The following is a 24,896-nucleotide window of genomic DNA, read 5'->3' as shown; positions in this document are numbered from 1 at the left end:
CATCTGACTGGATCAGCACATACGTTTGCGCTCATTCCTTCTCTTTGTGTATGAATTGCGCCACCTGCCGCCGTGTGAACTACAACGCGACGAGTCTTTTATTTAGCATCGCTCGAGACAGTAAAAGATCGCGTCGTCGCCGCTGGACAAGAATATGATCAACCGAAAGGCTCAGTATTTGGCAGGAAGGCACATAGGCAAACATTGCGGCCGACATCCGCTGGATGACGATACAGCAAGAGCAAGAAAGGCGGGACTCGGCGGTGCAAGAATTTTCTGCAACAAGCAGCGTAAAAAAATACACTGTAACACGTCACACATCCGGCCAACGTTTTTAAAAATAAAACCCAAACCTGATTTCTACCTAAACATGAGTTACATTATTAACATTAGTTATTTTTATTAAACAGTACATGTCATTTTTAGATTCGTCTTACTTTTGTAATGGCACTTTACAAAACAAAATGGATAGTATGGTCTTATTGTATGAAAACCTGTTCAACAATGATTTGATTTAGTTTCAATTTTGGTTTTTTTTTTTTAAAGAAATGCGTGCATCTTTATATGTTGGAATGAATCATTTGAGATGTATGCTTCGCCGCTGACTATTTCTGTCTTTTCCGTGTCTTTTCATACTTTGAAGGCCGCGCCGCTTGGTTTCCGGTCGCCCTCCGTCTTGGCACGGTTATCTTGACGCAGCGGTAAACCAAAAGAAGGCAGAACGGATCAATTTGGAGACTCGGCGGTTGATCAGGATTGTGCAGCGACGCTGATTGATTTATCGGTAAGTAACTGCGGACTCTGCCGCCGTCGAGCGATCCGTTTACCGGAGCATTTGTGCGCGTATACGCGTTAGCGCATTGAAACAGTGGCTGTGCGCCAGTCACACAGCTCCCTGTTCTCTTTGTTCGTTTGCGCCTTTTCGCAGTGATGCGGGATTGTGAATACCGGCGCAATATGGCCGCTGTCTGCGGACTGAGACGTCTTACCTGGACGAGAGTAGGCAGAGGGACAGGTGATCGTGGAGTGACGAGGTTAAGAGCTTTGACCTCTGGCTGCTCATCATCATCATCATCACTCACCTGAACAACAACCAGAAACTCACCTGAGGACACTGGTGTGTGTGTGTGTGTGTGTGTGTGTGTGTGTGTGTGTGTGTGTGTGTGTGTGTGTCAGTCAGTCAGTGTGTGTCTGTGTGTCTGTGTCTGTGTGCTATTTTGTCTCTCTGTCTCTGAGTGTCTCAGACAGCCATGGACATATTATTTGTATTTCTGCATATGTGTGTGTGTCTCTGTGTGTCTCTCTGTGTCCCTCTCCATCTCCCTCTGTCTGTCTTGTCTGTCTGTCTGGGTGTATTTGACAGTTGCTTCAACATGTGTTGGCATGACATGGACACATCGTGTCTCTGTGCCCACTGTCTCTCTTTTCCTGTCTCTTCTGTGTGTGTGTGTGTAGGGGTGTGTGACAGTTGGACATGTGTTGACCCGCTGACACTGGACGTGGCCAAAAAGTGTATTTTTTGTTGTTGTGAAGTGCAGTGATGCTGTCAATACCTGCGGTTGTTTTGTCGTGTTATTGATTAAATATTGATCATATTCATAACTGATCGATTTATGTGACTGCAGGTGATTCATCGTTTTTTTTTTTTTGTTCATGTTTCAGGATTCAGTCAACGGACAATCGAGTTCAATCAATCACTGCTTCATCAATTGCTCAGTCAACTATTTTGATAATGGATCAATCAATTTGAATGAGTCTGTGATTTCAGCGTGAACATATGGTGATTTGTTGCTCTGTGACAGTAAATTGAACATCTTTGTGGTAAAACTGAACATGTGGTGGTTTGTTGCTCTTTGGCAGTAAGTTTACCAACCACCGAGATTTTTCAAGATTTTCGAATATATTATTAACACAACTAATTTATCAGTAAAGTGAAGTCATTGAGTTTTTCCACCTCTAAATGCAGTGAGAACAAATTGACAGTTAAAAAGCAGAAATCACAGAGCTTGATTTTATTTAAAAATCTCTGAATTGTTGCAGCTTTAGTAAATTCACACTTTCTTCTGTAATGTGCGTGGAAAGTACTTTTCTATAAGGATTTCCCCCAGTGCATTATAAGCGTTGAATGTTTATTTATTTTAAAGATTTTTTTTTAATACACCACAGATTTTTGTAAATCGGGGAACAAGGGTGCTGCGCCCCCATGTAATTGGCGAGGGCCCCCCTTGTCCAGGTGCCAATTGAAACCCAAGTCACACTATCAAATACGTCGGTATTACGGTTGTATCAATTGTCAATAAATATGTTATATTTAGGCATGCACTGAACATTCGGCGGCCGAAACACAGAGAGTACACTGTGGAACAGCACTTTGCGCAAAGAGACTCGTCTAAAATCCAATTTTAAAGGTGAAGATGGTTAAATTAAATTAAATTCATCCATCCATCCATTATCTCTCGCTCTATCCTCCACCGGAGGGTCACGGCGGTTGCTGTGCCTATCTCAGCTGACATTGGGCGATAGGTGGGGTACACCCTGGACAGCTCGCCAGTCCATCGCAGGGCCACATATAGAGACAAACAACCGTTCACTCTCACATTCACACCTACAGTCAATTTAGAGTTCAGTTTTGTGCAAATATTGTCACACTCGACTAAGTCGTTTTTTGTCAAAAAAATGTTTTGGCCTACATCATCTCCTCATGACGCTGGCCACCTATGGTAAAATCGCCTACATCCTCAGTTGTTCAGATCATGTGATTTTACCCCTTTAAGATGATGGCCTATGTCAAGTGTGTGAGTTCAGTGGTGAACCTGAGAAAATGTGTTAGCCGATTATTTTAACAGGGTGACGATATAAAACTTTGTGAACTGAACGTGAACTCTTTGGTATATTGAGGACTCAGACTTCCAGAGTTCCACAACGATGTTCCTGTCATGTGGTCAGATGATCAGAACCTGGAGATTCAGTAATAATAAGTTTGAGATATCAAATATTAGTCTTTCTTATGACTATCAGATCGCTGCGGTTTTTGGAAACCTATTTGATTATGGATTAAGACCTCAAACAGCATCTGGTCTTTGTGATTACGGTGTCACTGTTTGCCCTGACTTTCTTTAACAACAGTGTTGTTGTTGTAGCTCGTGTGGCGGATAGAGCGACACTGAACTGCTCTGGTGAGGCAAACGTTCAAGATCAATTGATGTTCTTTTAAAAAAACGCTGTCACAAGTTCAGAGACGTGGAAACATTACAGTTTGAATAATCCGAGGATTGTGTTTTAGTGTGGATGAACGGATGCCTTTTATTTAGGAAAAGAATTAACATATTTTGTTAAATAAACACATTTGTATGTCGCCCACCCACAAACATATATTTTCCTTTTTTTAAACAGTTTAAAATATTTTGACTTTATTTACAGTGCTGCTAGCATTAGCATTGCTACACTAAAACACAGATGGTAAAAATTCTCATGTTATTTCTAGTTTTATTGTGACCCTTTTCATTGTTTGCAGACAAATGTAACATGAATTAACATGCAGGTAAAATCATCAGGCTGATTATTGATCATTGATAATTTTTCCTCCTCAGGCTCAACACATCATTCCATCATCGTATCCATCAGGTGCAGTTTCAGGCTCCCGGGGTTGGTCTGTATCCAGCCTGTATGCAGCCTGTCCAGGGCCCGGCCTAATTCCTGGTGCTCCTTCATTCCCACCACCTCCTCCCTCCTCCTCCCCCCCCCTTCCCCGCCCCCTCCCTCCATCCTGCATCCGTCCTACCAAAACACTCCGCATCGACATTAGCCTTGAACAGGCAGCGAAGGCTGCCCTTTACAGGTGGATGAATGAAGACTCCATTCAAGAGCCCAGCGGCCCCCCGGCCACGAGCAGATGGTGGTGAGTTCACTCTGACATAAGCAGATTGACAAGAGGAAACTTTTTTTTTTTACTGATCTGCTGCAGCTTTGACGTTAAATAACTGACATCTAGTTAGTGCTGTCTGGACTGTGACTGCCATAAAACCAGAAGGTCACTCTCAGTGAAAACATGGCTACTGACAGGGACAGAAGAACTAACTGATTTTAGCCATTTAACACAGGTCACACCTCATCAAATCTACGCCAGATGAATTCCATATGTTAGGTGCTATTTATTTATTTATTTATTTATTGATCTGGCTAGAAACCAACGTTTGTGGCACTTACTTTCCTGCACACAAACACTTATCAGTGACATCACGTAGCAAACATTTTATATAGTGAACCTTTGCTAAAGTGGATTAGACCTTGTGGCTCTGCTGGCAGCCATGCTGGTTGTAAAACTTGAACTAACCCTTTATCTTAAACTACATTCAACCAACTTAGCCTTTAAATCTGGAAACTAGCATCAATGCATCAAACCAGTGCTGTTGTGTTTCAGGACATTCCGGTGTGTCTGCAAACATGATGAAGAAGAAGAACTCGCACAAGTGAGTTATCTTTGAACTTCTTTTCATCTCTTCTGCTCCTCGTATCTGTTCAACTCTTCTCTTTCATGCGTCTTTTTTTTCTAATTCCTAATTTTTCCTGTTTTGTTTACCTTTGCACCTGCCCGCCCCTTTCAGGAAACAGAGGACCAGCGTTGGTCCTAATAAGACTCTGGCTACACCCAAGAGGAGCATAGTCGGCTATAGGATTCAGCACATTTGGAAGGAGGGCAGTAAGTACCATTGATCCGTCTGTTCATCCATCTCGTATTGCTGCTGTTATATATTATAGCAACCAACCAGTTGCTCTTCTTTGTTTTTGTTCCAGTGTCTCACCTGAAGGCACAAACACTGTTCCTTCAGGGAAGAAGTCTCACATTTTTCCCTTTTGCTTCCTCTTAGGCAAGTCATCTCAGTGGAAGGGGACAGTCCTGGACCAAGTTCCTGTTAACCCCTCCCTCTTTCTCATCAAATACGATGGCTTTGATTGTGTCTACGGCCTGGAGCTGTACAGAGATGAGCGGGTGGTGGGGCTGGAGGTGCTGCCCGACAGAGTGGGTGAGTTTAATCTGGTGAAACTAAGAAGTACGGATTTATCTTCCCAATTGAATCTACTGTCAGTATGTTTGCATGTGCAGTTCAATCGAGCTATGGTCATAGTCTGACTAAGTTTATGCATGCAAGAGTAATCCGACTATGAGTTACATTATCCAGGTATGTTATTCTGACTAAGACTAGCTTAAGACTAATGTGTTTACATGACAAGAAAACCAAACTATTGTCTTAAACCTTTGTGTAACCCTACAACCAGTACAGGTATATACTCGCATGAAGTGAGCACACAAAGTGTACATATGCACCATCTCTTGCCATGTTACAGAGCCTCAAAAGGGAAATGAGCAAAAACTATTGGTGCTCACAATGTTGTATTCGGAGTTTCTGGGTGGACAGGACTTTACGGAAGCTTGTTTGAGTTGATTTTGACCTCATTATAAGGACATTACTATTGTGACCGTCATATTGTCTTGTGTTTCGCTGCGAGGGATACACCAGTTTTAATTGGATATATATTTCATTCATCAGCAGTAATAAACATCATGGTAACTGATTAGTTAGACACCGACGTGTCCTGACCCTAACCCTAACCCCCACGTGTTTGGTCCAGCTCCAGCCCTCGTGAGCGACTCACTACTGGCAGACACGATGATTGGTAAAGCGGTGGAGCACATGTTTGAGACAGAGGATGGGCCAAAGGAGGAGTGGAGGGGGATGGTTCTGGCTCGGGCTCCCATCATGACATGCTGGTTCTACATCACCTACGAGAAAGACCCAGTTCTATACATGTACCAACTGCTGGACGACTACAAGGAAGGAGACCTACGCATCATGCCTGACTCAAGTGAGTCACTTAATTCATTAAGTCATTTTTATTTCTAATGACATCCATTCTACAACCAGGCAGAGGTTAAGTTATATTGCAGAGGAGAAGCCGTTAAATAGAACAATGTGTACGGCTCTCACCTTCAACATTACGTAGTGTCAATCTTGCTCTTGGCTAAATTCTTCTTTTTCAGCGTGCTGGGACTTGATATACCTGTCCGCAGTCTTTTATACATACGGCCACTGGACTCTTTTTTAAAGTCAAAAGAACATGTAAACATCCACGAGCTGCAGCAAAGGCCACTAACCTGCTCTTCTCTGTCTGTAGACGACAACGTAACGACGGAGCGAGAACCCGGCGAGGTGGTTGACAGTCTGGTGGGCAAACAGGTGGAGTATGCCAAAGAAGATGGCGGGAAGCGCTCGGGAATGGTCATCCACCAGGTGGAGGCCAAACCCTCCGTCTACTTCATCAAGTTTGATGACGACTTTCACATTTATGTCTATGACCTGGTCAAGACCTCCTAAGACCAAGAACTCTTGTCTAGGACATGCCAGAAAGACTTCCTGCCCAGATCCAGCATAAACATACCCCCCCCCCCCTTACCTCTGCCTGTGTATATCTGTGGACAGATAATATCAGAGGAGAAGATGCCAACGGTTCCCAAACAACACAAAGTCAAAGCCCTTACAGTTCAATCCTGAGACCCAAAAAAAATAAAATCTGAAACCAGGACCATCAACAGAAAGGAATCACTCACCTTTTCCTGAAACCATGTTGGACTGTTTGAAACCTCCGACATGTGGGGGTGAGGATGAGGGAGGTGTTCATGTCCGACTGTGCCGAGGATGATGAAGGGATGGTGACTTCAGGACGTGGTCTCCATCGGGCATCTGCGTTTTCATTCAAGGCGTAAACAGACATGACGATTGAAAACCTGGAGAAACCAGAGGATGTAGACTCTTTTCATTTCTCTTTCTCGTGTGTTGATTTCTACATTTCCCAGATGTATCTATCGCATCATTAACTGATTTATACATTCATTTTAACACAGCGTTCTCTGTTCTTTTCTTTCTTTCTTTTATTGGAGTTGTGATTTGTTGCTTGACCTTGTTTCTGGTGCTGCTTTGCCTCCCTAAATTTCAACATAAAGGATTGACCGATAACTTGTTTTATAAGGTTTTAAAAATGTTATATTTGTGCCAAAAAGATTCCAGAAAAGTATTGACAGGAAATGGAATCACTAAGATGATGCCACGTTAAGCATTGCCATACTTAAACCTTTCCTTGTTTTATAAACATGTTCAGTTTAATAGAATATAAAGCAGTTTAATCTAATTTAATTGTAATTAACTGAAAACAAGATTATCAGAAAAAAATAACAAATGGAAAGAAAAGAAATATGAACAATCTAAGTGTTGAAATTCAGTTTTATTGAATTTCGTTCTGCATTTTATTTTCTCATCTGTTTTGGATCAGATTTTAAAGGGATAGTTCAGATTTTTTGAAGGTAGTGTGCATGTGCGTGTGCGTGTGCGTGTGTGTGTGTGTGTGTGTGTGTAAATCTATGATATCTTTAGAAAATGTTACACAGCCTTTTCTGGCAGGAAACTGAATTTTATAAACCTCTCACTCCCCCACACCAAATCAGTAAGTTAAAAATATGAAATTCTTTGTTCAGATTTAACTTTTAAAGACTCAAACTTACTAAAAAAAAGGCAGCAGTTGACTTTGGTGCTTTTATCTGTTTTCTTTGGCAGCAAACGTATAAAGATATCATAGACTTAATTGGACACTGACCTTCTGTTTTCCTTGTGTTCTCACTGGCAGCCATGTTTTAGGCTGTTTCTGTGTAATTAAAAAAAAAAACCTTAAATATCCCTTTAATATCAGAACATGACTCATGATGTTGTTGTTCATAAGTGTTTATAGATGTTCATTATTTGTTTTGCATCATTGCCTTGTTTTACTGTGTTGTTCAGTTTCCACCTCAGTTGTTTGTTCAGCTTTAATAAACACTTAGACATGATTACAGCCGTCTTTAAAAAATATATATTATTATTCAAAGAACTGCCTGTAAAAATGTAAATGTAAAATATGGGGGTTAAAGTTAAGTTGCACCTTATTCTCTTCCATCGTGGTCTCTTTGGTTCGTTTCTCTTCTGTCCAGTGGGGACTGCACGTTCTCCGTCGTGAGGAACTTTAAACTGATCTGATCTGATCTCATAACTGACGACTGAAAGTCCCTGCCAATCGCATATTTCGTTCTTCAGGAAGAAACTCTCTCCATGATTTAACATCATATTCATCACAAATAATCTTCTCTTAGTTGCTCTGACCACCGAAAAGCAATGTCTGAATCTAAATGTTTAAAGAAACTGGATCACATCCCCCCTTTGAGTCTGTGTACAGTTGGAGCAGTTCCTCCATATTTTGTTATTTTTCTTTAGTGAAACTGGCTGATTGTAGCGTCTAGATTTGGCTTAAGATTCTGGAACCTAATTTTGAAGATGAACACAGTGCACATTAAGAACATAGCCGGTGTTTATGTCTGAGAACATTTGACTTCCATTGGATGAAGATCTGTTTGTTCTCTGGAGCTTCCAAGATCCAAATGAGCACATCCATCTTTTTTCTTTCTTCAAACATCAAATCAAAAGCCTTTTTCTTTAAATTCACAGCTTCAGGTTCTGGAATGATAAGACCCTTGTATGGAAAATAATGAGAGTTGTTGTGATTGAATTAAAGAGTATGGTATCGTAGAACTCATCCAATTCCAATGTTGATTGTTGTTCCACAGGGTTCTAAACATGTGAAGATAAGAACATCATGGACATCCAGTGTTTAATCATTTTTGATCTCTTCCCAAGACAATCTATTTGCTTTTCTGCAATACATTTTTTCCCCATAAAAAGACATCACAATACAGTTTCTTTGAACTCACAGCATTGGATTCTTTATATGTATGTATGTGTGTGTATATATATATATGTATATATGTATATATATACATGTATGTACACGTATGGATACTGATCTTCAGACTATCCAGAGTAGGAATCACCACCTACTTTGAGTCAAACTTGATGACTCATCGATTAGTTGATTATCAGAAAATGAGTCTGAAATGTATTAATAGTAATAGTAACATTTTTTTTTTTTGCCAGATGTTTGATGTTGTACAACTGAACAGAAAAAACATTTCCATCTGAATCACATAACTAAACTTCAGGGGGAGGCTCACGACTTCTCCACACACAGAGGTGACCTCTGACCTGAGCCATGTGTGATAAGGCAGGGCAATATGACCTGGGTGTTTCCCACAATGCATCTCTTCAGGGTGAAAATGGCAGGATGTTTGGGCTGTAATGAGCCTCCTGGTGTCCGGTGGGAAATCAGGGTGAAATCAAACTGACATGGACAGTCACATCATGGAGATCTGTCTTTCTTGTGGGGACAACAAGCAAGTCCCCATAAAGTAAATGACTTTATTTTAAGGTTAGGTTGAGAGTAGGGTCAGTGTTAGGATTAGGCCAGTATTAATTCTGGTTAAGGATAGAGTAAGTCTCCAGGAAATGAATGTAAGTCAGTTAATCAATCAGTCAATCAAATTCAATGTCCTCTGAAGTCATGGAAATCTCACGTGTGTGTGTATGTGTGTGTGCGCGCGTGTCTGTGTGTGAAGCAGCCCCTGTTCAGAGCTGTGTTTTTGCATGCCTATATAGCTCAGTGTAAATCAATGTGTGTTGCATGTCTGTGTAGTTTTCAGTTCTTCAGCTGATTCTGTCCTCTGTGGCTTTTGGTGCCTTTTATTTGGTTCCCCCGTCCTTTATTTCTCCGGTTATATTTAACGTTTATATCTCCGGTCAGAGGCTGGTGTTTCTGATATTTTGGGGTTCTATTAAAGGACAGAACATGACATCATGGTGGCCGTGAGTTCTGTTTTTGGGTGGATTGTCTCTTGAGTGCCAACTAGAGATGCCAATGTTGTAGAGTAGTGAAATGCTCATACTATTTACAAAAAATTAAAATGTATGTTGTTTTTCACTGGTGATTCTCGCTTATTTTTTGCTTCATCTGCACACAAGCAAAAATAATTTTTAAAACGACAGCCTTTAATATTCTCAGGCTTAAGTTTCTGACTAGCTTCTGACTTTCAGCTAGTACCAGTCACACTCCCACCACACACACAGACACAGTTTCTCACTCACACACACACACACACACACACACACACACACACACACACACACACACACACACACACACACACACACACCTTTACAATTGAGGCCCCTGGCCAGTGCAGGCCCTGAGTAATTTGGTGCCCTAGGCAAGATTTTAGCTGGCGCCCCCTTGCATCGCAGCAGTCAATTTCACAATCGACTTTCATACAATCACACAGAATCTGCATGTGTGCATTCAAGGTTTTTTCAAGGGTGGTACTGAAATATTTTAAAAGTGCATCTGAAGAGAGAAGTATATGTGACAGCCACATCAGCATAATGGTTACCCTCAAAGGGCCAGAGGTAACTGCCATACAGAATACATATAACTAAATGTTACCAAATATAATGTAAAATAAAGCCAACTACTCCGTAACATATTGCTAAATAACTTTCTGTATTTATTACTTGTTCAGTTTCACTTGTCGCACGATGCATATACAATGATACACTGTGAGCTTTGTGGGTAACGCAATCGGTATGCACTATGGGAAATGTAGTTTATGGTCAACACACGCCTTAAAGCAGCATAGACCTATTTTAACACTGATTTTTAAGACCAATTAATGAGGCCGCGGGCCGCATAAAATGCCGTGGCGGGCCACATCTGGCCCCCAGGCCTTGAGTTTGACACATGTGATTTAAGGTCACATAGAGTGGTCCTGTTGCACATATATGTTAGTTATGGAGGTCTACTTACATATATTAACTTGTTTTCAAGTTCAAAAACCTCCTAGTTGCTGTAAACGAGCCGAAATCCTCTTTTCTGACGCTGTTCATCAGCCGCGATGTTTCAGAGTGAACTCTGACCCCCAGAAGACAGAGTCTTGTGATTGGCCAATACTATTCAGCACACCAGCTCTCAGAAGCGCAGCTTCCCCCCTCTGGAACGGTGGATGCACTGCTACTCATTATCAAAACATTGTTTTAACAATGTTTAAAAATAGCTTCATCATGACTCCCCGCCGCAGTCCCTTTTATGACTTTGACCCAGAGTCAGACCCAGAGTCAGAAGACACTGTCGCTCGTGAAACACCTCCACAACGGACGTTATTCTTCTTCTGCGGTTCAATGCACGCAACCGGATGTGCCCGGACTAGTGCCCGGAGCAGGACAATCGGTTGGTCAGGAGAACCGCAGTTTACGTAACTATTACGGGATTTTCAGAGATCTTGCTGAGCCCCGAGATTACGATAAACACATCGTTCTCAGCAATGGCTGAACGGTTTGTTACGAAACCTCAGGGCTTCATAAACAAGGTAATGACGCAGATAAACACACACAAAAACAGCGGGACTTCCGCTACAAGTAAAGAGGCGCTTGATTTGTTCTCTCGCGTTTGTCCTTACAGGCTCCGGTAGAAACATGGCGTCTCGCTGCTAACAGTGGCTATGCGACCGCGGCCCGCGACCATGTTATTTTAAATGACTTTTTGAAACACTAAGAAAATGAAACAAAGAATATTATACAGCGACTAGACAATGCAGGAGCACATAATATGTATACAAAAGTGGATTTTGGGTAATATAAACCAATAAATACTACATATTGTCCCTTTAAAGAATGTTGCTATAGTCCGAAGTAAGCTAGCAAGCTAACACCCAACAACGGTCATTACGATGCATTAAACTATTCATTTCATGCACTTCATCACATTGACATTACTGTACCTCTTCTTTCCTTCTTTTCCTTCCTTGGCGCCGGATGGCTTCAGTCTTTTGGACATAATTCCGATACAGTGTCAATTAATCTTTTTCTTCGTCTCAGAGTCACGGTCACAGTCAGATTCAGGCCTCTTGACCCCACCCCCTCACAGAGGGCAGGTACAGAGCAACGAGCCAGGCACCCAGAAAAAGGCTTCTGCATTATTAAATAGTCTTTGCTATGACTTTATGTTGCTGTGGACTTATTTGATAGTTCGAAATAATAGTAGTAATGGCACTGGTAAAAAAAAAAGTAGTATATATAAAAAAACATTATTTTTTTTTTTTTCTCCCCCCGTTTTCGGCGCCCATCTGCCCCCGTCCGGTCAGGCAGAGCAAAATTTGAAGAGGCGAGTCAGTAGACAACAGTCTTGAGCCAGTGCCCCAAGGCCCTTAAGATTAGATAGTTGTGGCACACAAGGTCCTGAATTGTTTAGGCTTGTGCTTAGGAATGGGAGCTGATAACTTTAGAGAAGGCCGAATAATGTTTTTTCCCTTTTCTTCCCTACCACAGGTGCATTCAATGTGTTTTTCTAGCATAGGAATTTACATACACGCCGCGCCGTGCGGCGCATTAATCGTTTTTCTTCGATTATAATGTTTTTTATGTGGAGAACACGGGAGTAGCATGCTCGTTACTGAAACAAATCTAGATTTTTGTAAGCAGTGAGTTACACAAACAGCGGCCAGCGGTCGCAGTATTTAGTCCGCGACCGTTTTTAAAGGTGAAGTAAGTAGTTTATAGTGCCATCTAGAGGAGAGGCTGAAATTTACAACAAAGAACTGCTCCTCTGCTCACCCCTCCCTTCCCTGAGCGCTACGGTATCCGCAGCTGGTCAAATGTCGTCCTCGTTGTCTTTCTCCGTGTCAGCAGATGAGGTTCGTGAGGCGAGGGAGAGGGAAAGCTACCGCGGCCGTAGCAGACGAAGCGGAGAGAGAGGAGGCGGGACTTCATCTACAAGTAAAGAGACGCTTGATTTGTTCTCTCGCATTTGTCCTTACAGGCTCCGGAAGAAACATGGCATCTCGCTGCTAACAGCGGCAATGCAACAGTGGCCCGCGACCATGTTATTTTACATGACTTTTTGAAACACTACGAAAATGAAACAAAAACCATTATACAGCGACTAGACAATGCAGAATAGATAAGAAAGCATGCAAAGTGTATTATGTATGTAGATCATATATGTAAAACTGAAATTAAAAAAATCTTTAGGAATAAAAACACGTTTTTCAATTACACTGTAACATGTTTAAACTAGGGCTGGACGATTATGGCAAAAATATTACTCACAATTATTTTTGACAGATATTGAAATCATGGTTAATAGACACGATATTTATTGATTTCAAAACTTGAGTATTTATTGAACCACCAAAACTCAACTTTAAATATAATTTAAAAGAACAGCCAGAAATTACAGAGCCTCCGAAGTGACATGAGGAAAAAAAAGGACCACTTTTTTTTTTTAATCTTGAGTTTCCAAAAAAATATGAAAACTTTTTTTGGAAACTCGAGATCTCGGCTGTCCAAGAAAAATATGATTTTTTTTTGGGAAAGTCGAGATCTCGAGTTCCCAGAATATATGGATTTTTTTCATGAAATCATGAATAAAATTCAATTAATCGCCCAGCCATAGTTTAGACCCCCCTCAAATTTTGCCTTTGAGGCTTTCAGGGGGTCTCGAGTGTAAATCAGGGTGGTCTTAGAAACAGTGCAACATATTATGTTTGTCTGATACAAATATAAACGCGAAAGACAGCAGCTGTTCAAAGAACTATCAGATGTGGGTTTAACAGTTCTCTCAAGTCCATTTTTGGAGCATATCGGAACATCTATCTCATTGGAAAAGCAGTTATAACATTCCTTCATTATACTGGGTTGTATGTGAGAATTTAAGATGACTGTTTAGTCTTTACTGTGGAGGGCAGCATTACGCTCTTTTGCGAACAGTCTGCCGAAATTCCATTAGAAGAAGAAGACTCACTAAAGGGGGAGGGGCCAGTGTTAGAAACAAAGATGGAAGCGCTGTGAGAGAGCGCACATGTGGCGTCTCACACACCAAAAAAATCCGTTCTATCGTCATTATATCTTAATGTTGAAATAGTTCAACACTTCTTCAAACCAACAGCATCTTCCGTGGTGACTAGGATTATCTCTACGAAGAAGCGAAAATGCAGCACGACGACGTAAGTGTGATTCATGAATACGAACGTGCTACGTCTGATGTTAGCTAACGTTAGCTTCCCGGTACAAACCATTAATACACATATTTCTGATGTCCCTCTGATGGTTCGATGTCCAGGGGAACGAGTAACCGACCATAACCGTACTTCTATCAATGTAGCAACCGTGGATTGTATAACGACTGCTTTATAGTTTAACATTTAATGCTATGTTAAATGAACAGGTGGTGTCTTGTTAATCGTCTCACCACGTTCTCACTTTTCAACACATGTGCTCACTTCTAGCGTGCACAAGTTGGCAGTACGTTTGATATTCGCTGGATATTCGTTTTCGAAAGACATTTTCTCAATCAACAAATAGACATTTTCTCATTCTAGTTGCCGATGGTAGGCGGCTACTTACTACAGATGATGTTTTGTTGTAAACTTCACCTTCTTGTGAAACAGTATGGAGTTAAATATTTAAAAAAAATCACCAAAAACCAACAAAAATATATTTTCTCTTTCTGATTGCTGTAGTAGTTGCCAATGGTAGGCAACTATTCAACGAAATTACATTTCCATCGTCTGTTTGTCGTAGCCGGCTTGTTGCCAATGGTAGGCTGCTACTTAAGGTAAATATTTCATTTCATACTGTGTCAACATACTGGCAGATGTCAACAAAACTTTACCTGTCGTAAGTAGCTGTCTACCATTGGCAACTACTACAATAATCAGAATGGGAAAACGTCTATTTGTTGATTTTTGTTGATTTTTTTTAAATATTTAATTTCATATTGTTTCACAATAATGGCTAATATCAACAAAACTTCACCTGTATTAAGTAGCTGTCCACCATTGGCAACTACTACAGCAATCAGAATGGGTAAATGTATATTTGTTGATTGAGAAAATGTCTATAGAACGAAAACGAATATCCAGCGAATATCAAACGTCCTGCTAACTTATGCACGCTCTCACTTCTTGTGTTCATGGGTTCAACAAAGATATTAATAATAATTCATATTATATTTTCATATAATTTCGTCAACATTTGTTTAACGTTAATTTTAATTCTTAACAGTTTATTCATGTTTGGTATAGAAACATCATGTCTTGTAATGGTCATTATAGAATAGAATATAATTCTTTATTGTTGTTGGACCAAGGTACGTTTGAACTGTTTGTTTTACTGGTACAATGGACAAAGGCAGAAACCAAAAAAGAATCGATTTAATTTTTTTGGACAGAGAAAAAACAACAAGAAACCTGGAACCTAGTTTTAATGTGTTTTTTTTTGTCAAATGGAGCAAAGAAATCAGACAATATTCACAAATTTAAATTTGTATTAATTGTTAAAAAAACAAACAAAAAAAACCTTGCAGCCCTACTGGTTACCTAAATGTTTCACGAATATTACATGATAAATCATAAAAAATTATTTATAATATATAGTGCTGGGCACTATACGACGTTAACGCATGGCGCGTTTCCATGGCAACTGACCGGAAAAAGATGCCAGTGACATCATGTTTACGTCACTCCCCGATTGTTAAAATGAGTCTCTAAAGTAACGCTAATCTTTAAAAACAGAGGCACACATACGCAGTACGCTGGTTATTTGTAGCGCTGCTCTTTTCCTTTAATAAACGGACCGCTCCAGTTCCCCTGTAGGTGCGCTACGACACTCCAGTGCCGTGGAACGTAAAACAAATCTTTTAACCCCGATTCACGTGAGGCTCATTTTCAGGCTGAAAAAAACGAAATTCCATTTATAAACGGAAAAATCACACCCATGATAAACGCTATCCGAACTCTGAACTGACCACAACTGTCCTTCAAAAACCCACATTTTGAATGGAGCCTGAGGGGTCTGTATAGCTGTAAAACCTTGCAGCAAAATCACGTGGTACATCCGGGCAGCAAATCTTTAGACCAGCGGCGCAGAGCTGCGGCGTTAAGGTTCCAAGGCGCTGGCATGTCCGGTGGAAGTCCGGGGTTATCCTGCATCTCATATCCATAATGCATTAAACTAGACCATTTCATCCCATTTGGTTTGGTTGCTTTCATACCAGGTTCGTACCAAAGTAGGGCGGATAAAGCAGTCCGAGATCACCCCTTCAGGCAGGTCTCTGACCGGTCGATTTGGTGCGCACTAAAGTACCGAGATCACATTCACACTTACGCAAACAAACCGAACCAAGGGACCAAACACACTTGGTCTTTTGGTCTGTGCTCAGATGGTCCTCAGTCTCTTTGTCTGTGCTAAGATGGTTCTCGGTCTGTTTTTCTCTGCAATTATCGCACCATAAACTCCCTCTTCTTTAGTCGGGTAACTCCTGCCCCTGTTTTCTTCATTCTTTTGAGCAGCGCCACCGTGAGAAGTAGTGACGGCTGGCGAGTAAAACTCATTATCATGTACAAGGAAGGACATATCACTGAATCGGTATTTTGACCCACCCCCTACTCTGATGTCATGTTAACGTGATGAGTCTCTAAAGTAACGCTAAACTTAAAAAACAGAGGCACACGTATGCAGTACACAGATACGCTGGTTATTTGTCTTGCGATCTGTCTTTTCGTTGAATAAACAGATCGCTCCAGTACGACTGTAGGCATGCTAACGGTGCTAAAGGAGCTAACTGGTAAACGGTGCCTGGACTCTGTTGCCGCGGCACGTAAACATGACATTACGAGCGTCTTGGTCTTCATGGAAAGCGGCATGCGTTAATGTGCATTAACGTTGACAATAAAAATGATTAACCGCCGTTAACATGCCTAGCACTAGTTTTTATTAATCGATTAATTGTTGCAGCTTAGTTTTCAATACTATTGTAAGTTGGGTCAACATTAAACAGCCTGTTCAACACCAGAATATAAAGGAAATGTCCTTCAGTGTCGAGTCAGATATTGCCCTGTGGGACACTTGTGTGGCTAAACAGTTAAATTATTCTGCCCCTGCAGGTTATCTGGGACATTATTGGCAACAAACAGTTCTGCTCCCACAAAGTCAAGTAAGTTGAAAATGGAATCTGCTTCTCATTCATTCCATTCAGCTCTGTTAGTTATTGATTATGCATGTATTAATACATATTTGCCCTCTGCCTTAGGACGAAGAGTCAGAACTTCTGTCGTAATGAATACAACATCACAGGGTTGTGTAACCGCTCGTCCTGTCCACTATCCAACAGTCAGTATGCCACCATCAGAGAGGAGAAAGGTATGACCTGTCCACACCATGGACAAAAACACTTTAGTTTCTGATGTTTGCCTCCTTGAAATGGCACAGACGTTGCAAGTTGCATGAACATTAAATTTTGATGTAAACTGACAATGCTGTGATCAAAAAAGGAGAAAAGATGAATGTAAATGTTGTTATATCTGCAGGTCAGTGTTTCCTCTACATGAAGGTGATTGAGAGAGCTGCTTTTCCTGCCAAAATGTGGGAGAAGGTGAGTTTTAACTAAATAGAACACATGGCAGGTTCAAGTTTGACCAAACATGTACAAACAGTCCATTTTTAATAATTTATTTTTCCATGTTCTTCCACAAACCTGCAGCTGTCACCCAACAGTGAATTCTTGACCTTTTTGAATAAACTCTTTACTAATGGAATGTTTTTTTGTTTGTTGTGTTTGTTTCTTTGTGCAGGTGAAGCTCAGTAAGAACTATGAGAAAGCTCTGGAACAGATAGATGAGAATCTAATATACTGGCCTCGATTCCTGCGACACAAATGTAAACAGAGATTCACCAAAATCACCCAGTATCTGATCCGTATGCGCAAGCTGGTCCTCAAGAGACAGTAAGTTGATCACTAATCTACAGCTGAAACTATTAGTCGATTAATTGATTACTAAGTAAGTCGACTATTTTGATCATCGATTAATATAAATGTGAACGTTTTCTTTGTTCCATAAAACAAAGAAATCATTGAAACTTAATCAGTTTGGTTTGTGGTCATTGTATTTGAACACACGACATTAAGACTTCAGCATTGGATTGGAAGCTGTGACATCCAATTATTTAATGTTTCACAGAAGTCACACATGATAAATGATTCATTTTCTAAATCAAAAATATATATATTGAAGCCTGAGAGATTTAAATGAGCAGAACTATGAATATGCAAAGTTCTGAGCGAAGTGATGAAAAGAGTTTGAATTACAAAAAAAACACTTCAGTCTCTGAGCCCTGAGACTTAAGTTTGACTAAAACTTTGACTTGACTGATTTTAGGAGGAAGTTGGTCCCTCTGAACAGGAAGGTGGAGCAGCGGGAGAAGAGGAAAGAGGTGAGTTGATGCCACAAAATGTCTCGGTCTGAACATGTCCTCACCTTCGATTAGGGCTGTAAAGTCAAAGTCGACTGACTCGACCAAAATTGTGATTGGTCGACTAAATAAAAAAAAAAACATTATTATTATTATTTTTTATAGTGAATTTCATTAGGAGGAAAGTACCAAGTGGTAATAGGGGTGTTTTAGAGCGCCTGTGTTTCACAGGTAACACCATATCAACCCCCCTTGTTTTCCACTATTTTGGTTTTGTCCACTCTGTGGCTAATGAGAGACAGACAGATTAGCATTGCTATTAATTAGATGTAAATTTTGAGCTTTTCATTTTAGGCTACAGTCAGTCCTTCTGTCACATCCATGTCAAAGACATCAGCAGCATTTTTCAGAAGTAGTTGACGGTAAAAAAGTGGAATGCAAACTTTGCAAGCGACAGTTTGCTTTTCACAGCTCTACTACAAACATATCATTTAAAAACACTAAGCTATGTTTTGAGTATGAACTTATCAGAATTATTAGCATATTTCACTGTTTTAGTCTAATGTACCTGCACAGCACCTGTGCGGCTGCGGGTACATTAGACTAAGACATTGCCACACCCGCAAAGCACCCCCCACCCCCCAATTAGTAAATTTTAGTCGAAATGTCAGGGCTTTAGTCGACCAAGAGTTTCTTTGGTTGATTACAGCCCTACCTTCAAGTTTCAAAAAGTTATTGCCTCTTTGTCCCATGTTTGTAGGAGAAAGCTCTGATTGCTGCTCAGCTGGATAACGCCATCGAGAAGGAGTTGCTGGAGAGACTCAAACAGGGAACGGTGAGTTTGTTGATAACGCTGTAAAAAATACTTCATGTCCTTCATTCTCATTTTATGCTCATTTTTAGAGTCGGTCATCATCTATCAACCCCACTCACTGTCACATGCACACTCGTGTAGGGCCCTATGATTTCCGCGTTAACGGAATTGCTGAATTGGCCAATGGGACTGTCAGACTTTACTTGCCCCCCCCCCCCCCTGCCAGGGTTAGCGTTGCTTATTTATCATTTTAAATAATTTTTTTTATACACCACAGATTTTTCTAAACAGGGGAACAAGGGCACTGCACCCCCATGTAACAGATGAGCGTCCCCTTGTCCAGTTGCCGATTGAAACCCAAGTCACAAATGCGTCATTATTACGGTTACATTGTTCTTGTCCATAAATATGTTATATTTAGGAATGCACTGATAATTCGGCGGCCGAAACGCAGTGAATACACTGTGGAACAGCACCTTTTAAACACTGGAAAGTCTCTTTGCGCAAAAGCGAAACTTGGCTGTATACGGAGCAGTTTATGAACTCCCTGCAACATTCATTTCACACCAGAGAACATTCCCTCTCTTTGAGCATTTAACTAAAGAGATCAGCTCATCTGATGCATCTTTTATTCCCTTAAATGCAGCGCTAAACCGTCTTCTGCAAAGATTTGAGACCACTGAGTGAAAACAATGAAAGGTGCGCTGTGCTCTTCAGAGTCCGTCACCATCTAGATCTACTCGGATAACCTGCACTTCATCCCGACTGTACTCCATCCTCTTCATAAAGATCATTATTTTTATGTGGGGATAAAACACGTAGACTACACTTGCTGTACTTCCTGACACACCTTTTCTTTCCATTTTTTTATTTTCTTCATTCTTATTTATTTTTTTTTTTTTAATACATTTCATACAGTAAAATATGACCATTATAGCTCAATAGCTTCCAGGTTATTTCACCTGCTGGCTCAAAATCAGTGCAGGATCACACTTGTGTAATGAGACACCCCATTATTTAGTTATTTAAAAAAAATACAAATAAAAGGGCTGTTTGACCAGATGAGGGAGCACTACCACTTTTTAATTTGTTGATTTATTTTACTTTTAAATGTGACCATTGCATGGCTTGTTTTAAGATTCACTGGCCAATTACTAATTAGTATTTAACTTCAGTGAAAAAAAAATGCTTTTGCTTGTTATATGCTATATTGCTATATGTTATATAGGGAATATATGGGACCTTTAAAACATCATACCGTAGGAATCTGTGCAGCTCGACAGCGGATTGTTCACGTAATCACGCTGATGCTCCGGTGCTGCTTTTCAATCTGTACGCTGTTGCAGTGTTTTCTGCTCCTGCTGGTTTTAACTGTGTTTCGTGAGCATGTTTCTGACCTTTCTGTGGGTATGTAGCATGTCTGTGTTTGTTAAAGTTAAACATGGCTTTATGAAGTGTTTGTAACTGCGTGTGATGCTGGCTTAGAGTAAGTCTCCAGGAAATGAATGTAAGTCAATGCAATGTTTCCTGAAGTCATGAAAATATGTGTGTTTTCAGTATGGTGACATCTACAATTTCCCCGTCCACGCCTTCGACAAAGCTTTGGATCAGCAGAATGAAGAGAGTGAGTCCGACTCTGAGGAGGAAGAAGAGGAAGATGAAGAGGTGACGGACTGTTCTCATTTTTTTTTTCACTTAAAAATGTCTCAAATCATCCCTCTGATGCTTCACGTCTGTTGTCTTCAGGATGTTGGGAAGAGAGAATTTGTGGCAGAAGAAGAAGTGGAGGAGAGTGACCTGAGTGACTTTGAGGTAAATCATCAACATCAAAATGCGATCATCATGTTCTCCACTCTCCACTCTTTTCGTAAGATGGAACCACAATGTGACATGTCTTCTAAGGAGCATATCCTTATAAAATCAATATTTTACATAGCTTCTTTATGTAAACTAACATGATTAGAATAATTAGGGATGAGAATTACACAACATTTTGAGAGTCGATTGTCGAGGCCCACGTGTTAAATTTGTCGAATTGTCTGCCTTTTTATTTTATTTCTTTTAACAGCAGCAGCAATGCGGGGTGGAAAATATTCTACACTGTACTACCTCATTTTAGGCTAAAATATGGCTGTAATGTCGAATATTGTCCATCAAAGCAGTGGTGATAAAAATGAGGGACAAAAAAGACAAATGGCTGTTCAATGATCACTTGACATTAATATAACATTTCTTTACATTTACATACATATTTCATATTCATATTTCAATAACATAAAATTAGTACATTCAAATGAAAGAAAAGCATGACCCTTGTATGGCTTTGTCTTAATAGGCTGTGTCGAGTTTTAATTGTGCCAACACACTTTTATGACGTAAAACTCTCAGCTTTATAATTGTTATTTTATCTTTCATAATATTTTCGCTGTTTCCCATCCTTATATTTCCTGGGAATCAGGAAATGGTCCTGATTGGATTTTATGGAAGTCTCGTTTCCTCAAATTAAATCTTGGTAAGAAGTTACTAAAACTTGATAGTGTGACTTGGGTTTCAATCGGCACCTGGACAAGCGTTCGCTGCGTGGATTATTTGGGGGCGCATGCGCTCTTGTTCCCCGGTATAGAAAAAGCCGAGGTGTATAGAAAAATCAATTTTAAATAAATAAATAAGCAAGTCTGGCGGCCCGCCAGGCTTATAATACACTGGGGGAAACCCTGTTTACCGTCGTCAAATTTTCGTAGTCGACGTAATTGATTATGTAGACTAATCGTTGCAGCCCTAATCAGTACCAACGGTACTTCAATAAACCTCACCAATTCCCTTAGGCCCATGGAGATACATCACCCTTTAACATGTCTTGTCTGTGAATCTTTTTTTTTTTCAGGAAACTTATTTTCCTTCATTCATGGCTGATAAAATAGAATAATCGGGTGAAATAAACAAAATGTAGAAACCACTGCTTGAGCTTAGTTTAAAAAATGACCGGGCCGAATCATGAACATTTTTGAAAGTGGAAGTTGTGGGTTTTTGGTTTCAGGACATGAACAAGCTGAAGACGAGCAGCGATGAAGAAGGTCAGTCGAGTGACGAAGATGAGGAGGAGATGGAAGTGGAGACCAAGGCCTCCAAAATTAAAGGCAAATCTCCATCCAACGGTGCAGCGGCAAGGAAGAAGCGGGCATACGTGGAGATAGAGTATGAGCAGGAGACGGAGCCTGAATCCAAGAACAGATCTACGTAACGACGTCAGCCGCGACTCACACTTTTGAGCAGAGACTCAGCGGAGGACTTGCTCCTGCATGTACCACAAACACACTCACAGGCAGTGTTGTTCCATCACTCTGCGAAACGGTGACCCTGAGGTAGTTCTTTTCATGTTTGAACAGACGCGTTAAGTTTTATTACACGAGCTCTGTTGTTCACTCAGGACCTTGAGCCAGCGTCCACGCCAAAAATACTTTTTAACTTGGTTTCTTTTTCTTTGGATCTAAATAATTAAATGACAATATGTTTGAAGTTGCAAGAATGCAGTGGAATTGAAGCACTAAATTCTCGTGAAGCAAGACTCTTTAACTCTCTCTCTGTTACAATAGAGCAACAATAATGAACTCTTCAGTGGTTTTGCTGTTTCTGATTCTCATGTTTGATTCTAAATATTTTTGTCCCTAATTGAAATGATCTTCCTGTAAAATAAAAGATAGTTTATGTACTTCAAACATTCTCAGATGATGCTGCAGTGACATGGTAATCAGAGAAACCCCAGGGACTCAAACAAGGTTGTATTTCTGTTATGCATAACAGTAATATGATGAATGTCAATAAATCTTTACAGTATACGCTGTATGTTCCTGTTAAATCTAAATATTTTGTCCTCTGTAATGTTTTGTTTCTCCTGCACAAAATGCTCATGCAGCTTTTTAAAAATGTCAAATCAAACCAACCATGTGGTTGAAGTAAACTTTCCATATTTTGGTTCAACTGTATTTACTTCTAGTTTGTATTCCTTATGACGACAATGCTTTAAAATGCAAATTTCCACTTGCCCAAAAAAAGTTAATACTGCTTGCACCTTGTGACCGAAAGTTTTTTCTCCTTCAAAATCATATGGTTTCATTCATGAGGATAACATTTAACAGATTATACCTAAAAGGAATAGCTTTTTACTTGTTTGAATAACTTTAAATTGCCAGTACAACCCATAAATAGCTGCATTGCACTTGCCACAAGTGCAGCTCCTGCCTTGTGACGGTACGGGTTTTTATGGCCTCAAAATCACTTGCTTTCAGTCGCGAGGGGAATATTTTTCTGTTATTTAAAATATACACCACCGAGTCATTTGTATATGTTGAAAGATCCTTGATGGGCCCAACAAAACACAAAATGCTAAAATTTACATTTCTATTAATATCACGTCTGTCCACCAGAGGGCAGTTAAAACGTCAATCAATTCAGCCCCCATGATGCTTTGCGAAAAAATTTCAAGGGAAGAAAACCGTGGCTTTCTCAATGACCAAGTATGCAAGTACATACAACATACTTGGTTATTGAGAAAGGGCCACTGTTTTCTTACCTTGAAAGGATAGAGATGGCGAGTGAGAGTGACTGCGTGCAGCATGTGTAAGAGTCCAGCTCAGGTGCAGCAGAGACTACAAATGTACATTTTGTGGTCTTTGCATGTAAACTTCCCGCATTTGCAGCAGGTTCTTCCAACTTTTGTCTTTCTATCGGTGCAAAAATGACACTGCCTGTTGTCCTTACTCATGAGAAAAGTACTTGCAGCATCCTGCAGCAGCTGATGAGCAGGGAAGCCGCCCTCCCCTCTCTATGTGCATCTCTCCCATCACAGCATAAAGGTGTTGTACCGCAAAACATCAACCAGGTTGTGGAAAGGGCCAGTGGCTACCTATTTATTCTCCTGCAGGGGTTGGTGCCGACAACCTATGGGTATCCTGAATATTATTCTTTTATAATATGAGACACACAAATCACATTGCTGTTAGCATTTTTACCTCCGCCAAGGAGGTTATGTTTTCGAGTTTGTTTGTTTGTTTGTCTGTTAGCAACATAACTCAAAAAGTCACGGACAGATTTGGATGAAATTTTCAGGAAGTGTCCGCAATGGGACCAGAAATAGTGATTAAATTTGGGGCGTGATCCGTAGATGCTATCACTGCTTACAACACTCGCTGTCTGAGCCAGGCGCGCTAGCAGGGTGTATTTCGTAGGCACTGAGCTGCCTTGGCGGAGGTCTGCGCTCTCCGAGTGCTTTTCTCGTTTATATATAGTTTTGTGCTTACGGATGTAGTAGATGTTTCAAACCCCTGGAAGGCTCTATACTAAATATCCATAAAGGTTCCTTTAAAATAATGCATAGCACCTTTTTAATTCTTCTATTGTGTTTTTTAATAACAAAACATTTTTACACTGCATGCAAAAACATACATGTGACATTTCTGTAAAATGAACATGGGTATCCAATACCAATTATATTTAAGATGTTTTGACATAGATGTCAAATGACAGTATTGCATTATGTTATTTAATATACTAATGCATTCAGAAAATTGCTAATTTATTTAACTTATATATTAATGCCAAGATTGATTAAGATTAGAAGTTGCAGATCCAAGTTGGTATGGAGACATAGAGGAGGGATTAGTAATTACGTCAGACAGTTATTACATGAAGAGGCAAACCATTCCTCCTGAACATGAGAACTGAAAGCTCTGCATCATTATAGTTTCCAGCAATCACTACCAGGGTTACAGTCTCTCAAGAGGACCAGCCTCTGAATTGTCTCCTCTCCTGGGAAATACTGCTCTGCTCCCCACACCGAGCCACTCGCAAAAAGAGAGGAGAGTGTGCAACAG

At 40.4% G+C, this 24,896-nt stretch overlaps 2 protein-coding genes across 2 annotated transcripts; both read left to right on the top strand.

Moving 5' to 3' along the window:
* Positions 1–3,846: 3,846 nt before the first annotated feature.
* On the top strand, positions 3,847–6,374 carry LOC310938239 (spindlin-1-like; the record flags this gene model as incomplete). Its single annotated transcript, XM_083902724.1, has 6 exons — positions 3,847–3,898; positions 4,421–4,469; positions 4,605–4,699; positions 4,869–5,024; positions 5,632–5,865; positions 6,175–6,374. The coding sequence occupies 6 exons, from the start codon at positions 3,847–3,849 to the stop codon at positions 6,372–6,374; spliced, it is 786 nt and encodes a 261-aa protein (XP_083758850.1).
* A 7,431-nt stretch (positions 6,375–13,805) lies between these two features.
* mak16 (MAK16 homolog) lies at positions 13,806–22,871 on the top strand. The gene is made up of 10 exons (XM_083902743.1): positions 13,806–13,966; positions 16,907–16,956; positions 17,053–17,162; positions 17,330–17,394; positions 17,594–17,745; positions 18,179–18,233; positions 18,973–19,047; positions 20,584–20,691; positions 20,773–20,838; positions 22,064–22,871. Exons 1-10 carry the CDS (start codon positions 13,952–13,954, stop codon positions 22,265–22,267), a joined length of 900 nt encoding a protein of 299 aa, XP_083758869.1. The 5' UTR covers positions 13,806–13,951; the 3' UTR covers positions 22,268–22,871.
* The last annotated feature ends 2,025 nt before the right edge of the window (positions 22,872–24,896 follow it).

The sequence above is a fragment of the Microchirus variegatus genome (genome assembly GCF_963457635.1).
Source record: "Microchirus variegatus genome assembly, chromosome: 16".
NCBI classification, from domain to species: domain Eukaryota; kingdom Metazoa; phylum Chordata; class Actinopteri; order Pleuronectiformes; family Soleidae; genus Microchirus; species Microchirus variegatus.
This window is presented reverse-complemented; position numbering and strand designations above follow the sequence as displayed.

Excerpts from the sequence above, each read along its gene's own strand:
- mak16 (XM_083902743.1), top strand. Across the intron at positions 17,395-17,593 it reads CTGCCAAAATGTGGGAGAAG|GTGAAGCTCAGTAAGAACTA; the intron begins GTGAGTTTTAAC and ends TTCTTTGTGCAG. Across the intron at positions 20,692-20,772 it reads AAGAAGAGGAAGATGAAGAG|GATGTTGGGAAGAGAGAATT; the intron begins GTGACGGACTGT and ends TGTTGTCTTCAG.